The sequence below is a fragment of the Cyprinodon tularosa genome, unplaced genomic scaffold (genome assembly GCF_016077235.1).
Source record: "Cyprinodon tularosa strain WSP-4 unplaced genomic scaffold, ASM1607723v1 ctg652, whole genome shotgun sequence".
Taxonomy (NCBI): Eukaryota; Metazoa; Chordata; class Actinopteri; order Cyprinodontiformes; family Cyprinodontidae; genus Cyprinodon; species Cyprinodon tularosa.
This window is the reverse complement of record NW_024039399.1, coordinates 180,866-196,136: the sequence shown is the minus strand read 5'-3', so window position 1 is coordinate 196,136 and position 15,271 is coordinate 180,866. Positions and strand designations below refer to the sequence as shown.

At 39.8% G+C, this 15,271-nt stretch overlaps 1 protein-coding gene across 1 annotated transcript; it reads right to left on the bottom strand.

The window, feature by feature from the left end:
• Positions 1–4,242: 4,242 nt before the first annotated feature.
• Positions 4,243–15,271, bottom strand: phc2a (polyhomeotic homolog 2a (Drosophila)). The gene is made up of 8 exons (XM_038308996.1): positions 14,906–15,271; positions 13,185–13,249; positions 11,785–11,950; positions 10,275–10,353; positions 8,596–8,707; positions 7,372–7,492; positions 7,016–7,232; positions 4,243–6,335 (listed from the first exon to the last, which is right to left on the bottom strand). Exons 2-8 carry the CDS (start codon positions 13,223–13,225, stop codon positions 6,181–6,183), a joined length of 891 nt encoding a protein of 296 aa, XP_038164924.1. The 5' UTR covers positions 13,226–13,249; positions 14,906–15,271; the 3' UTR covers positions 4,243–6,180.

Sequence of the window (15,271 nt, the reverse complement as noted above, 5' to 3'; positions counted from 1 at the left end):
TAAAAAAATTCACAGTTTGCTTTCTAATATGCAGCTTTTTGAAAAAACATCAGACAGCTTGGAGGGTTTATTTCAGGCCCAGCTGCAAGCAAAGACCTGCATGTTTCTTCATCAACAGATCATCTGCTCTGAGTCAGCAGCTTTAGGGAAAAATCCTGCTGGAGCTAGAGCCCAGGCTATCTCAGAATTTCCAAAAATGCTGCTGGTAACAAAGTGCCTGATTACAATTTCAAAAGTTGTTTTTTTTTTTGACGTAGGCTTTCTTTTGTAAAGCATTACATACATCCCTTCACTGTTAGAGGACATTTTAGACCTGAAAGAATAAGGCAAACCAGAGCATTCATTGGCCGCATTTTCATCTATAAAGTTAACAAGCAGCCAAAGAAGAACTTTGAGTTTATGGATGCCTGGATTACTGTTAATCTGAAGGTTGAGACCAAAGTCTGGCTGCCAGGGAGGAAATGAAAGAGCTGAATCAAGCAGATAAAGATTTTTTCTTATCCTATCAAAGCAAGAAATGGATGTTAATGACTGCACTAATGTATTTAGTGTTTAACATATCTTAGGGCTGAAAGTCTGAACAAGACTAAAGAAGCTTGAAATGTTAAAAGCGACTCTCTGTTCTGACCCGTTTGGACTCCACTTCGTTTCTGCTGGTCAGTTATTAATGACACCGCTCCAGATGTTTATCTGGGGATCGCAGCCAATCAAGACCTACGCTCTGCTGCAGAGCCTGGCGCTTCGACTCTTATACACTGCATGATCTTCAACCAGTGTAGAGTTGTTTAGTTCGGGCCAATACCTCCCAGTAATTTAGAGGGAAACCAAACAGTTGGGGTAATAAAGCGTTCAGGTAAACAGATCCAACAGAGAAAGGTAATTATTAAACAGTTGCTGCTTTGGGGTCAGTGCAAACAGGCCCCAGACATGGAGTGCTTGTTTCCATCTGAACACATTTTGGCCTGAAGTCAGAGTCTGCAGCTTGGTGATGGAGAAGTTAGTTGTAGGTTTTTCCACCTTATTACTACTTTACCTTCTAAAACATTGCACTTAAAACATCAGCCACATTCTGGAGATAATGTCTGAATGCATGGCACCAAAATGTTAGCTAATTCATTTTCTGGTTCTATCATCATGCAGGTTTATATTTATTTTTCAGCCTTAGAGTGAAATAACCCAAACAGCAGAAGTCTCTAAAGTAATGAATGCTTCTCAAATGTGAAGAAGAAACTGAAAAGAAAGAGCAATGATTAGCTGTGGGTGGTTAGTGACTGTAGTTAAGACAAAGTCAATAGAAACATGAGGTCTGATGGGGCTCAGAGCATCAGGTGGCTGAAGTCTGCATTCCTGATTGGCCTGTTGGTTGTTTAATTTCTTCTTAGAGTTCATTTCAGAACCATGGCTGCATCCTCTTTAACTTCCCAGCATGTTTTTAAATACATCAGCAGCTTCTGATGCCTCTTTAACCTCCAATTAAACCTCGATTCACACCTGTTTTGTAATTGAAAGCTCATTTTTCCATCTTTTGACTTTTCTTTTCCGTTAGACTCAGCGTTTTCAGAACTTCGCATTTAACAGCTTTGACAAATGATGCTCTGTCTGATTTTTAAGCTTGAATTCATTTTTTTCCTCAAATTAAATCCTAAAGATTTCCAGGATTTAAAGCAAGACATCAGATTTATTAAGTTATGATTCTAGCTTTGGGAGAAGTTTCCTCTTACTGATGAAAATCCACTGATTATTAAGATAATTTAAGGTTCTCCTTTTCTTTCAGAGAAATTTTTCATTGAAAATAATCTTTGGGTGATTTTTGTTTCTTTCCAGACAATGTTAGAAACCATCAGTCTGTCCGTTGTTTTGTAAATTCCTTTTTTTTTTTTTTTTTTTCACTCTTTGTTTTTTCAAGATCTTTTTATGGTGGGTTTTTTTTTGCCTTGTTTTGTTCTTTTCTTTTTTGTGAACTACTGAGAATGCCTGAATGAAGAAAGATGTTAATTTATTGAACGTTTGTAATCATACCGACAATTTGTACTTGAAGTGTGCTTTGATTTGGATTTCTGTTGGGGAGAATAAATCAGTTCTTGGGAGGAGCGTGCCTTTGTGTTTTCACTGTTCGATGTCATTAAATGTTTAATTTAATCAAGTTTAATCCTCCTCTGATCCACATCTTCAAACCAGGTAGAAAGCTGTAACTTTTCCCATCTGTGCTGCTGGATCATAAACCAGGTTTAAGATGCTAAAAAATCCAGTAAAAGAAATTGAGAGGGCATATTTTTAAAGCTGTATTTAAGCTCAAAGAGGATGTTTATTGTGTGATCAGAACTTTAAGACAAAAACACAACAACAAAACAGAAAAATTTAAAAAGTGCAAGTACAGAAATGGTTCCTGTTGACAACTTCAACGTTTTTTTTCTTCAAACGTGAATAATTGAAGGTGCTTCCAGAAAGTAGCTTGCAGCATCACTCCATGCAATAAAGATTGCACTAAAACATCTCCAGTCGGATCTCCTGGTCAATCTGGAAACACTGAAAACCACTAGAACCTTCCAGATTTGGTTTTCTTCTTTGTCCAAACAGCCAACCCTTGGTGCTCCTAAAGTCCGTCCAAACATTCAGGTTTCTGGTCCAGCTGGACACGTTTGCTTTTCAAGCTCTTCTCCTGGTGGGTTCAATAATTTGGGGTCCAGTTAGAGCCTCCAGCTGTAGGTTCAATTACTGTTGCCCAAGAATTTTCCTTTGTCACCTTCTGGACCATTTGAAGAGCTCCAACCTCTGCAGTGATGGACCTCAGGAGGAGTTGCTGCTGCACAGCTCAATAATCCAGCAGCATAGATGGAAAGCTGTTTGTGTTTGCTGTTGTGGTCCTGACTGCAGAAACCAGATATATGTTTGATATCTTAAGGGTTTTTAAACTTCAGGCGGAGTTAAAATTAAGTTGTCCTTTCTTGCCAATTATTTTAGGATTTCTTTGCAGTTTAAAGGTCATCTAACAAACTGTCTGGTTTGAAAAGGGAAAACATTTTCCTGCTCTAAGGTTTTGCAATGATCACCATAATAATCCATTAATGTTTTTTCCTTTACTAACAGGAAACTGTCTGAGGATGAAGATGCTACGATATTTAGCAGCTTATTTCAGCCCAGTTCTCACCAGTTCCTATAGGAATCTTTATGAAATTATTAACAATAAACAAAAGGCTCCTAAATCACTGATTTGAAGTATTGTCCAAATATTTTTAGAGCTGAGGTATTTTTCGGATTCAGAACAAAATACGTTTCTGCCATGATGCTTGAAGATCTGATTTAAAGTTGATCCCATCTGTCAACATCGCACTGAGTCACACCTTTAGTTTAGTTTTATTAAAAGGCTCCAGAGAAACACATGCACTGTAAAAAGTGAACTCAACGTAAGTAGAATTGACCTAAATGTATATTTTTACTACATTAAATTAGGGCAGTAAATTGATTTACCAATGAAATAAGATTTCTCAATTTATCATCCATCGAATGCATTACATCATTATTAACTTGTTTTAGAGGCTAAAATCCTCGTTCCACTGGCAGATTGTTTTACCTGCCTCCTCAAAGGAAGGGCAGATACACTTTGCTTTTAACCAAAAAAGTTGAGAAAAAACGATACACTGGACTTTGTTTCCAAGTTTGAAGATGTCCTGCCTCCCAACCAGGAAGCTCTTTCAATTCAACATGTCAGAATTAGCATTTAGTTCAAGGCTTATGACCTGGATGACTGAGAATCTTCACCAGCACACCTCTTTCAACATTTTTTGCAACATGGTTTGTGTTGCTTATGACACAGACAGCAGAGACACAGGAGTCTGAATGATCATTTGCTCAGACAGGCTTCATATAGACAAAAACACTCAGGTACCTGACTGAAAAATGTTTAAAATGCAGTTTTAAAAAGTTTAAAGGAGCTTCAGAAAGGATGGAGAACTAATTCATAAAAAAATAAAATGTTTTTCTCCTTGGAAGAAAGACAACAATAATAAAGGTATAAACGGCTCGATCTTGTTTCTGTCCAAATGTCAGTGGATGCTGAACATGCCAGAATTAGAGGAACAGGCTATGATGTAGGGTAGCTTTATAATCATGTTTCTGGTTCTCATTTCAGAACAATTCTCAGGCTGAACGACCTGCTGTCCCAAAGGGACTCATAATAAACTGGAGGAGTTTAAGAGATTTGACTCACATTTTTTAATCACTGAAATGAAAACAGTAAACTACTTTTTGAACAAATCTACTGACTTTATTCAAGTGTTTTCTGTCAAAGAAAACCTTAAGAGAACTGTATCGAACATCATTCTACAGATAACCAACAAAAGAATCAACCAATCAGTCAGCAGAGCAGACCTGGCTTCAGTTCAACATGACTTTGGTAATGATTTGAGGAAAGAACCAACAGGCTCTATTTCTTCCTTTGTAATTCCCAGCCATGGTTAAGTGTCTTCGTCACTCTGCTCCAACAGCCACAGGCACTTATTGCAGTCAAGTTTGTGTGCATAGACTTTCATGTGAACACCTGAAAACATCCTGCGAGCTGGTTTAATTCAGAGCTGCACCAGCAGCTGACAGCATTTCCATTTCTTTCAGATACCAGAGAGAGAAGAAGACAGGAGCTGCAAAGGAAATATTAAAATCCGTCCAGATCTCCAGCTTTATATTGTGTCGTTATAGCCTTCCTGTCGAATCAGTAAATCAGTTTGGGTGTCCAATTTTCAGTCACAGTGTTATCAGTGTATCTGCAGTGAGGAGGATTGCATCAGAACTCCTCCTCAGAAACAGACCTTAAAAACCTGCAGCTGTTCCTCTAAGGTCCCCATGAAAAAGACGGTGTGATTATGTTCCTCTTCCTGTCTGTCTTTTTCTACCTTGTGTCACAGTTAAAGTGTAATAAAGTTTTGATTGAAGTTGCTCCAGTAGAACCCGCCCTGTAGGCCTGATTCACAGCTGTTGGGTGAAAAGCAGCAGTTCTACAGTCAGAAGGGGAAAACTGATCCAAGAGAAGGTGCTCCTGATTCATCTGATGCTTGAGGGCCTAATTATGGAGAGAGCTCAGCATCTATTCTGATCTATCTATGACAGGCCAACACACTGTCTGCTGCTGCTTCTCACAACATGCTGGTCTCTTACAGCAGTTCAAAACATGTTTATCCTATATCAGGGGGATTGCTGAGGAGTTTCCTGAATTGAGAAGACACTCCATGTTGATGCTGAACTCAGGAAAGGTGAAGAAATGATGCTCTTTACGTGTGTATGTGCAGAGTGGACTGGGTGTCGTATCCCATCTGCTGTACGTGGGTTTTCTCCATGTCCTCCAGCTTCCTCCTACAGTGAAAATCTAATTTAGTTGCTTCTCTCAGGTATGAATCAGGACCGTCATGGCTTCTTTGTGATGGAGGACGACTGGTCCTGGATGCTGCCAAGGTTTCTACAGACCAATGGAGATTGGCAGTAAGAATCTGGATGGGTGGTACAGCTACCACCAGCTGATTTAAATTGAACCGGTGCTCTGTCAGATGAGCATACCTGGTCAGACCAGCATACGCATAATCAAAACCCGTTTATCCCTTTAGTTTTGTACGAAAAATAGACTTTAAACTACCTCAAGGGGGCGTGTATCCCTTTAGTCATGTACAAAAAAGTATTGAATTACTTTCTTTTGGGTGTTTTTTTTTTAAGAGTACGGGGATGTGACCTTAAATTAGTTTTTTTTAGACACGACTAAAGGGATACACCCCCGTCGAGGTAGTTTAATCTATATTTTTCATACAAAACTAAAAGGATAAATACAAATCTGACGTTTTACGCATGCATGTTGACTATAGGTATGTCTCACAGAACACTGCTCCAAAGAATGAAGCAATGCTACGGTAATTTCATTCCATCGCTCTGTATGTCTAGTAGAAACTACAGTCCTGCTGCTGACCTGAAGCAGGAAGCCAATCTACAGGACAGAAACACGCTAGCAGAGCTACAGGGATCAGCCTAAACAAGACCAAGTCCCTCTGGCTGTCCCACAGCTTTTGATCCTGAAGCTGAGTGAAATGAGGAAATACTGAGTGATTCTCTAAGTTCGTGGAGAATATCCAAAGATCCTGAGTGAGCCTGAAGAGTCCAGTAACAACCAGGCTGTGTGTAACTGAGGTCTAACTGGGAGATGAGCTACGAGTCTTTGAGCATGCTGATCTGAGCGAAGATCTTCAGCGCGGGGCCCAGTTTGATGTTCATGGTTCCCATGAGGTGGTCCTCCTTCAGCAGCAGCAGAGCCTGACCGTCGATCTCCTGAGAGCGGAACTCCTCTGCGATCTCCAAACATCCTGAAAGCAGAAACGGACAACGGTAACCATGGAGACCAGCTGTGCACCAAAACCTTCCCAGCAGGAAGTTGCTTTCATGTCAGTCTACTGGCTCTGCCTGGAGTGTAAATATGAATTTATTATAGATCTCCAATCAAACCCAAAGGGTTAAATATACAGAGTTAAGATTATGATAAAAGGATGAAGGGATCTACAGTACGAGGGAAAAAAACAATATCTGGATTGATTTTTATTTTCAATCTATATCTATCGAGATTCAAATGATAATTTAATTTCATCTACACACTAAATATCTGTTTCATCCTATTTGAATGACGACACAGTTTGTCTTTCCGAACAGCATTCAGTGGATGAACCAACATTAGAGCAAATCCTCAGTCATCATCAAACTGTTCAAACGGTAATCAACCAATTTATACAATCTGTCCTTTTCCAAGGTTTACCATATTAAAGGAAAACATTACAAACCTCTGAGCTTTTATATAAATGGGAAAAACAAACATTTAGGATGAATCTACGGCAGCGAACTGAGACGGACAGGGTTCAAAGATCACATGAGAAAAATGAAACTCAGAAGAAGTTACAGCAGAACCAGAGGAATGAAGACCAATCAAATGAAAAGTTATGTTCATGTTGAATCAGAAAGCGTCCATCCGCATGTCAGTGACAGCTGCTCCCACCTGGCAGTGAGGAGATGAAGTCGTAGACCTCCTGGATGTTCCACCGACCCGGATCGCTGGACACAAAGCCGTGGGGTAGCAGGGGGAGATCAGAGGCCTGCAGCACCGCTGCCCGTGGCTCAGCAGGCAGCGGCGTTCCTTTATATCCAGACAGCTCTGGACATTGACTGGATTCCTCCTGAGCAGGATGGATAGAGTGACCAGCAGGGGGAGCACTCTGGCACACAGGAGGAGAGCAGACATGGATCATATAGCAGTAAGTATAAATAAAAACAGTGAAGTGTTTAACACTGATCATCCCCTGCTCACACTGTACATCCATCATGGCTGTAATGACAGAGCTCCCGCTGCCTCACCTTCTTTTTAGACTCTAAACTGGTTCTGTGGTTCCCATTCAACGCTCGCTTCTTCAGGTTCTCCAGACTGGTTTTGCGGTTTGGGAAGAGACCCATTCTCTTTGTGCATCCCACGTTGTAGCTACAGAGATAAACAGGAACACTCAGATATCTTTAATGGAAAAGCTGAATAATTCAAGATATCTTTAATTAATTTAGAGATATCTTAAAAGGAATTTCGTCGAAATTACAATTCAAGATATGTTTAAATTTGTTTTGCCTAGTCTTTATTTGCTTTTAAGATATCTATAATTTAGTTTTCACTAGTATATCATATACATATCTCCTATCCTAAAATATATTTAAGATATCATGAATTATGGTGGCATTTGAGATATCTTTAATTAGAATTATGACTAGTCAAAACTAAAATCGAGATATCTTGAAATTACTTTATCACTAGTTGTAATTTAATCGTAGATATCTGAAATGTGTATTTCAGATAGTTAGTAATTCATTCTAGATATCTTAAATTGACGTCTGCATACAAGTTAATGGTAAATCTGACGTCATTTCGAATAGTCAGAATGTAATTAGAGATTCCGAAAAGTTTTTAAAACAATCCACTGGACTTCCAAAGTATGAAGATGTTTCGCTTCCCCTCCAAGAACCTTTCTCAATTCAAATTTTAAATTGCGAGAATCTTCATCAGCGTAATTAGAGACATCTCAAATAGGTATTTTGACTACATAGTCAAAATATAATTAGAGATATCTTAAATCGCTAAAACATCAGTCATAAAACAATTTGAGATATCTTGAATGTAAAGATGGTACAACCGAATTTATGTAAAATCGGCTTGCCATACATCATCAGACTGGTGAATTGCAGCCTCACTGAAGCTTTGAGGCCGCTCTGATTTCTATTCATTAAAACATCGCTCCAATGCAGCTGCATCACGACTGTTATGGTTACAGAACAGTGCTGCTGCATTATGGGTAATTCTGGCACATGCGTAAACTCCCATCTGCTGTGCTGTGATTGGACTGGTCTGTTTTAGACCAGTGTTGGGGTCAGCTAAAAACAAATTACCTTCTTTAATTTAATTTGAAATACATTTTATTTTTGCTATTTTAAACTTTAAACAAAATTCCAATCATTTTCTTAATTTCACTGTTGCCTATTTGCATTTTAAAACAGAAATCAAACAATTACTTGCTTTGTGTTTTTATAATACCCACTCACCGCTTGGCGCACACTGTGGAACAGAACCTCTTGGATCTTTTGAAGATGTAGGCAAAGTCCACCTTCCCACACAGCTCGCAGGTCAACATGGGCTCCTGCTGGGCCTTTAACTCTAAAAGAACACACAGTCAGCAGAAGCACAACAAGCAGACAGGAAGAAACCTGGTTTTCCTAACACTGTACGGAATTGAAAGAAAAAGAAAAAAAACTGCAGCTGAAAGATGAAGGTGTAAATCTGACGGCTTCAAACACATCTCCCTGATGTTTGCCACAGACAAACCCAGCTCTATCAGCCTAATGCTACATTCAGAACGGACGCACAAGAGGCAGCAGAAGCAGCTGGTTTCCATGCAAAGTCAATGGTTGACGCGCATCAAGGTGCAGCAGAAGGTCCTGCAGTGCATCTGAGCAGCTGAAGCGGCACCTCATGAGCTACTGAGCATGCAAAAGCAGCAGATGCTGCAGTTGGAAAAATTTTACTTTTGCTTCTCGACGCACTGCATCAACCAATCAGAGAACCTGATCTAGGAGCTGGCAGGGAGACAGACACAGCACTGCTGATGCAGAGCGCTATGATCAATCCCCTTAAACAGTTTATTAACGCCTAAATTAACTTAAAATGTTGAAACCTGTGGTAAAGTAGATTTGCTTTAATTATTCTGGTGCCTGCAGTTTGAATTACGTATGTGAAAAATTCCTTCCAGCCGCTGCGAACAGTAGCAGAAAACCCCAAAGAGGAGCCCGGATGTCCAGGGACAGCGCACCGACATTGTACGGGGGTCTGAGCGGCTCCGACAATTATATTTTGAGGCAGGCTGGTAATCTGGATGAACTGACTGCACAGATGAAGTTTTAAAAACAAATGAAAACTACTTTTTACCCACTGAACACGGCAAATATAGCAAAGCCGCTCTCTGCCATTGAACACAGGAGCAGCTGAAGCATCAGATGCATCTGGAAACACTTGGCAGGATACTCCTGAGGTGCAACGGACCTTAATGTGAAAAAGCATCAAAAATTAAGCAGCAGGAGCTTATTTGCTGCTTCCAGCGCTTGCGTTCTTAACGTAGCATAATCTGCAGCCCACAAAAAAATCTGGCAAAGACGCTGGCATACGTTGGATAAGCTAACAAGGATATACAGCAAGTACATAGAGAAATTTCGAGCATGCTCAAAATGTCCTGTCCAGCATGTTAGAAGATGTCAGGCATACGCTGTCTAAATCGGGAAGATGTGACAGCGCCCTAAAGGGTTAAACTCTCAACCTCGCTCCAGGTGGCTGCTGCTGATGGTTCGGTTGTTCAAAGTTGAATAACACATTAAATATTTAAAGACAAAGTTGATTGATTGTCACTACCACCCATTTATTCAGAACCAGATCAAAAATAACCTTCAGCACCTCCCGGGGTGGAATCATAAATGTCATGAAGGAAAAAAGCTGAAATTCAGAGTGTCTAATAAATATCTAGAATTACTAAATCAAAGTTGAACTTTTCTTATTCTGTTGAAGCATCCTTTGCTTTGGGACTGTAGAATATATCCAGGCTTGTTTTTGGAAATACATTGACCCAATTCAAAAAGACGAAAAGAAATTGCACCCAGAACCAGATCATGATTTTAAGGTAAACATCAATCTCAGAGGGTACATGAATCTTGCCGTTAAGTGAAAAACAGAATACCTTTAGCAGACAAGCCTTCCATCTTTGATTCTGCTGCACGTCTCCTGAGGCTCTCTATGGAGAACGACGGACGCTCCACCTGCAGAAAAGGAACGGCTGTTTTTCTTTGTATACTTGACCAGTGGCAGCAGCGGTAAAATCTCGTTCATCACAATATATAAATAACAAAATGAATTTTGCTGACCCTTAATTTTTTTCCTATCATCTCCATCAGAATGGACTAAATAAAAGTAGAATATATACATATAAAACCATGTTTTTAACATTAAAAACATGTAATATCTGATCAGTTGTGGCTTTATTCATCTGGAATCTGATGACTGCGTATTTTATTTCTTTGCATTGAACAACCCTGAACACAGAAAATGTTGATTACTTGTTTAAAAAAAATACCATTTATCAATTAATCATTTTTTGTTAACTGTACCACAACAAAAATCTCCTGCCTGAATGAGTAAATAAACCAACATGGTTGGCTGCAAGGAGAGCGGAGACAGACGACCCTCTGAGTTTACTGAACAAACCTGCTGCTGACCAGGTTAGCTCTGCAGGGGTGTTACTATGGTGACTGAAAATCTGAAAACTCAGATTCCCATCTTTCAGGCTAAGAAAACTTAACTTAATACTTAGAAAATTAAAATATCAAGCCAAAAGTGTTATTGGAATCCAGGACAAGACCTTATTACCTTTGTAACATTCAAAAAAATTGGATATTTTGAAGGCAAAAATATGTCAATGTCATAAGAAGAAACACTAAATTGCCCGAATATATATCAAGAAAGAAAACAAAAGTGCTTCTATAAGAAATTCATAAAAAAAAAATTGAAATAAACTTTTTTTTGGTACAACATAACCTTAGAGGCATTAATACTGATACTTACATTTTTTATAAACCTATATATAAATGTATTAACTTTTTAAACTTTACTTTTGTCTTGAATTGTTAACTTTTTTCCAACTTAATTTACAGTAGGCAATATATCACCCAATGACTCATCTAATTGGTCAACTATCAAAATAAGATGCACAGCCATGTAGCAGCATCTTTACTGAAAGACTGGATATAAATTGTGTTTTCAGTAAACCTGCTTCTTGAAGCAGACCCCTGGTGACAGCATAAACGCTAAGTCAATGTGATGGTGTCACCAAACGCATAGCCGCGGGGGGGTGGGGTGGACAGAGGCCATGCAGCTGCCAGCAGGGGGGTTAGACTTTGGAAACTGTTTTCTGACTCGCTCTGCTCCAGATGTTTTTGCTCTTGCATTTCTCTCAGACTATGGAGACTAACAAGCCACAGTTTTGGAAAACCCATGAAGATTCCTGCATTCTAAAACAATAAAAATGTCCTGAAGGACCAGCAGCAGTGATGTGGAACTAAAGAATCCCCCTAAAGTAGCCATACTACAACACATGCCTGACTTTAAGCATGTTAGACCTGTTTGCGAAAGAAAGCATGAATATCTTTTACAGCTGCTTTCCTGAGCAGATCTTTGCGTGGCCGGGTACTCACAGGGAAAGGCTCTGCACCTTCCTGGATAACAAAGCCTTCAATCAGGTGTGTCAGGATGTGGGACTTGTCTACGGCCTGCTGGGCTGCTTTGCTCTCTCCATCATGTTGGCTGTTTTTACTGCTCCCGTTGCCAGAGGTCATGACTGGAGCACAGGCCGCCCCGAACCTGTCGACAAAACAGCAAACCTTAAAAATAAAGACTCATGGGTCCGATGTTTTCACTTTCAATGTGGTTTTTGAGTCACACCAGCGTATCTTCGGCCGCCAACCAGTGAGGTAGAGGAAAACATGCTAACACATCCTCTGCTCAATCAGGCAGACCTCAGAGGAGGAAAGCCGCCTGGCAGTCTGTGCTGCTGCAGCTCATTGAGCAACGAGTCTGGCAGCAGGTAGCTCCAACTTCATGCACCCTAACCGGAGATCTCTCTCATTTTTAGAGTCTTGGTAAAAAATTACAATCCCTTTAAAACGTATCTCCCTTAACCTTCTCTGAGAAAAACATAGTTAAAAAATAGGCAAATAACTGGTTCAGCTGAAGATGGAGAAAATAAAGCGTGAAGATGTATGAAACATCTACACCACCAGATTTATAGAGTAAGAAAAACAGAGCTCATAGATCTGTAGATCTGTCAATCACAGACACTGACTATAGATCTATAGAGTCACAAAACAGAGATTATGGATCTGTAGATCTATAGAATCCCAGACGCTAACTACAGATGTGTAGATCTATGTAGGGCAATAGAATCACAGAACAGTGACTATAGATCTGGTTTTGGTTTCAAAAACCTCTAAATGTTCCAGCAATTCTATTACCTTGTTTGACTTTTGATGCGCTGCCAGAAAACGGTCTAAAGATTGTTTGAGTTTTCAGTTTCGGAGAGAGTTAAAAACCCACTGCTGCCCCTCCCCCATTTGTTGCTGCTAACAGCAAGTAAACTGGCTTATAGAATGATCTTGGCAGGCATAATTACAAACCAAATACATTTATTTGTTTATATTAGAAGTTTGTGGAATCTAAAGAAGCACCCAGCACTCTTCGTTTAGGGTATTGCTGATTTTAAGTCATGAACAGCATATTTGTAGCTGACTGGCTCTAACCAGCACAGAGAACTCAAGCAGTCAATATCGGTTTCTCATTATTAAAAAGCAGAAAAAACAGAAACAATATTTTTCTCATTAAGCACTTTTCTCAAAGGTAAATCTAGTTGTTTTTATCTGATATTAAAGTAGTAACAGACAATGTTTACATTTCAAACTAGTTATTAAATAATGCCTTAAAATATTATTGTAAGTTATTGGTTTATATGCTGTGATGTCTTAGATTTTTTTTCAAATTTTTAGACTCTCATACTTTTTTTTTTGATAAAAAAAAAAAGAAAACAATCCATGGTGTATACCTGCTTATCCGTTCAGGGTTGCTGGGGGGCCTGGGGCCCATCTCTAGCCGTCATTGAGTGAGAGGCTGGTCAAAGAAAACAAAAAACAAACATATTGGCAACACGAAATAAATCAGGTTAGAAACAGCATAAATGATCATCAGACAATTAAATATTTTCATCACACAGCCTTTTTAAGGCATATTTTCTAACTCCAAGGAGAATAAACTTAGGGGAGGGTGTGGTCTAAGGAGGATAACAGGCTACATTAGAATTATTAGAGTATTAGAGTCATCATCATCATACTTTCAATAAACTCTCTTACAATACAGCACCATCCATCTAACAGGTTGTTCTATTTAAAATCCACCAAATCCAATGTAAAGGTCATTTAGTAAAAACTGATCTGTCCAAGGAGCCCCAGCAAACAGCATTCAGCCACTAACTTAGCAGCAATACCTCAACTGATGCTTTCATCAGCCACTGGAAGGAAAAAACCTATCTAATGAGAGGAAAACCTTGAGGAGAACCAGAACCAATGGAGTCACCTGCCACAACACATGAACACATGAACAGTCCTCCAGACTATCTGAAGATCAGAGTTTGCTCAAATTTGAGAAGAAACTCTAATTTTCATTTATTCCAAAAAAAACTTTTAGGGAAAAGTACAATTATAATTATGTATAAACCTAACTGTTAAAAGGCTGGAAACTGGCATCACCTGATGACTTTCTACTTTTTCTCGTAGTAGCTTTGTCTCATCTGTTCCCTGTTGGCTTTGACAGCACCCTGGAGAGAAATATCAGCTGTGCTGCAGCCATCAACACCTTTGTTTATAGATGTTGGAGATGGGCCTGTTTTTCTAGTGTAGTCCTGTTTCTCTGACTGTGACTGGCTGATTGTGCTCTCTTCATCCTCTGACATGGGAGCTGGCTCGGAGCTCGTCTGCCTGGCTGTGTTTCCTGTGGAGCTGGTTGACAGTTACCTTTTGTATCTATGCTTCTTTTTCTATCTGCTGTCTCATTGAACCCCAGTCGGCCTCAGCAGATGGCCGCTCACACTGAGCCTGGATATGCTGGGGGTTTCTTCCTGTTAAAAGGGAGTTTTTCCTCTCCACTGTCACTACAAGCATGCTTAGTGTGAAGGATTGCCTTTGAGTCAATGAGTTGATGCAATCAACTGGTTTTCCTTAGATAGAAAACTTTGAATCAATCTGACTGGATGATCTGGTGAACTGTAAAGTGCCTTGAGATGACATGATGTGATTTGGCGCTATAGAAATAAAGTGAAGTGTATAGACAGATCTCATAGCAAAATACAAACCCTATCTTCTTGAAAAAAATAACAATCCTGCAATAAAAAAAGCAATATTGTCTTCTTCATGTGACATAAATATAGCCGATACTAGAAGGAGAAAATACACTTTTATATCAATGAACAAGGTCACTAATATGTCAAATTAGTATGTAAATAAAACAAAATAAATCGAAATTACCCAGATGTATACAGAAATGTTGTGCATCATTGGAGTACAAAGCACACAGTGGCGGCAGCTGGAGATAAACAGAACAGCGTGTTACTGTAGTTTAAAGCACAACTTCCTGTTTATATCCAAGTCTGTGGGGTTTATCAGCCGCTCTAAAAAGTAAACCTGAGCAAACCTCCAACTTAACTCTCATTTTCTTAGAGGCTAAATTCAGTGATATGAAAACTAAAGGTTCGCATCACTTTAGCCTCCTCACCTCCACGCAGCGTTGCTCCTTCACACTAAACTAAACTGGACCGACTCTGTAGAACTGAAGCTAGCAGTTTGTCCCAAAGCTTTCCAGGCGCCCTGCGCGGTAACAATGGTCCGGGGAAGAAAAGCTCTTTGTTCAGCGGCTCCAACTGCTCCGCTGCTGCCGCTGGGAGCAACACCCCGGCGGCCAGGCGAGCATTCACCGCATAAACCGAGCCGAACCGGAGCGGCCCGATACACCAGGAGGACTGGCTGCTTCCCAGCTTCACCACGAATCCACGCTGCACTTTCAAACCTTGTTATTAACATCCATTACAACTCAACTCAAAATAATCAAAACAAAACAGGTGAATGTCTCGTTTCCGCAGTA

Bases quoted from the DNA above. Each gene is read 5' to 3' on its own strand.
- phc2a (XM_038308996.1), bottom strand. From the start codon at position 13,225: ATGGGCCCCAGGCCCCCCAGCAACCCTGAACGGATAAGCAG. The intron at 11,951-13,184 runs GTATACACCATG...TTTTGTCGACAG, and splicing joins AACCCTGAACGGATAAGCAG to GTTCGGGGCGGCCTGTGCTC. The intron at 8,708-10,274 runs GTATTCTGTTTT...GTGTTCTTTTAG, and splicing joins GGAAGGCTTGTCTGCTAAAG to AGTTAAAGGCCCAGCAGGAG.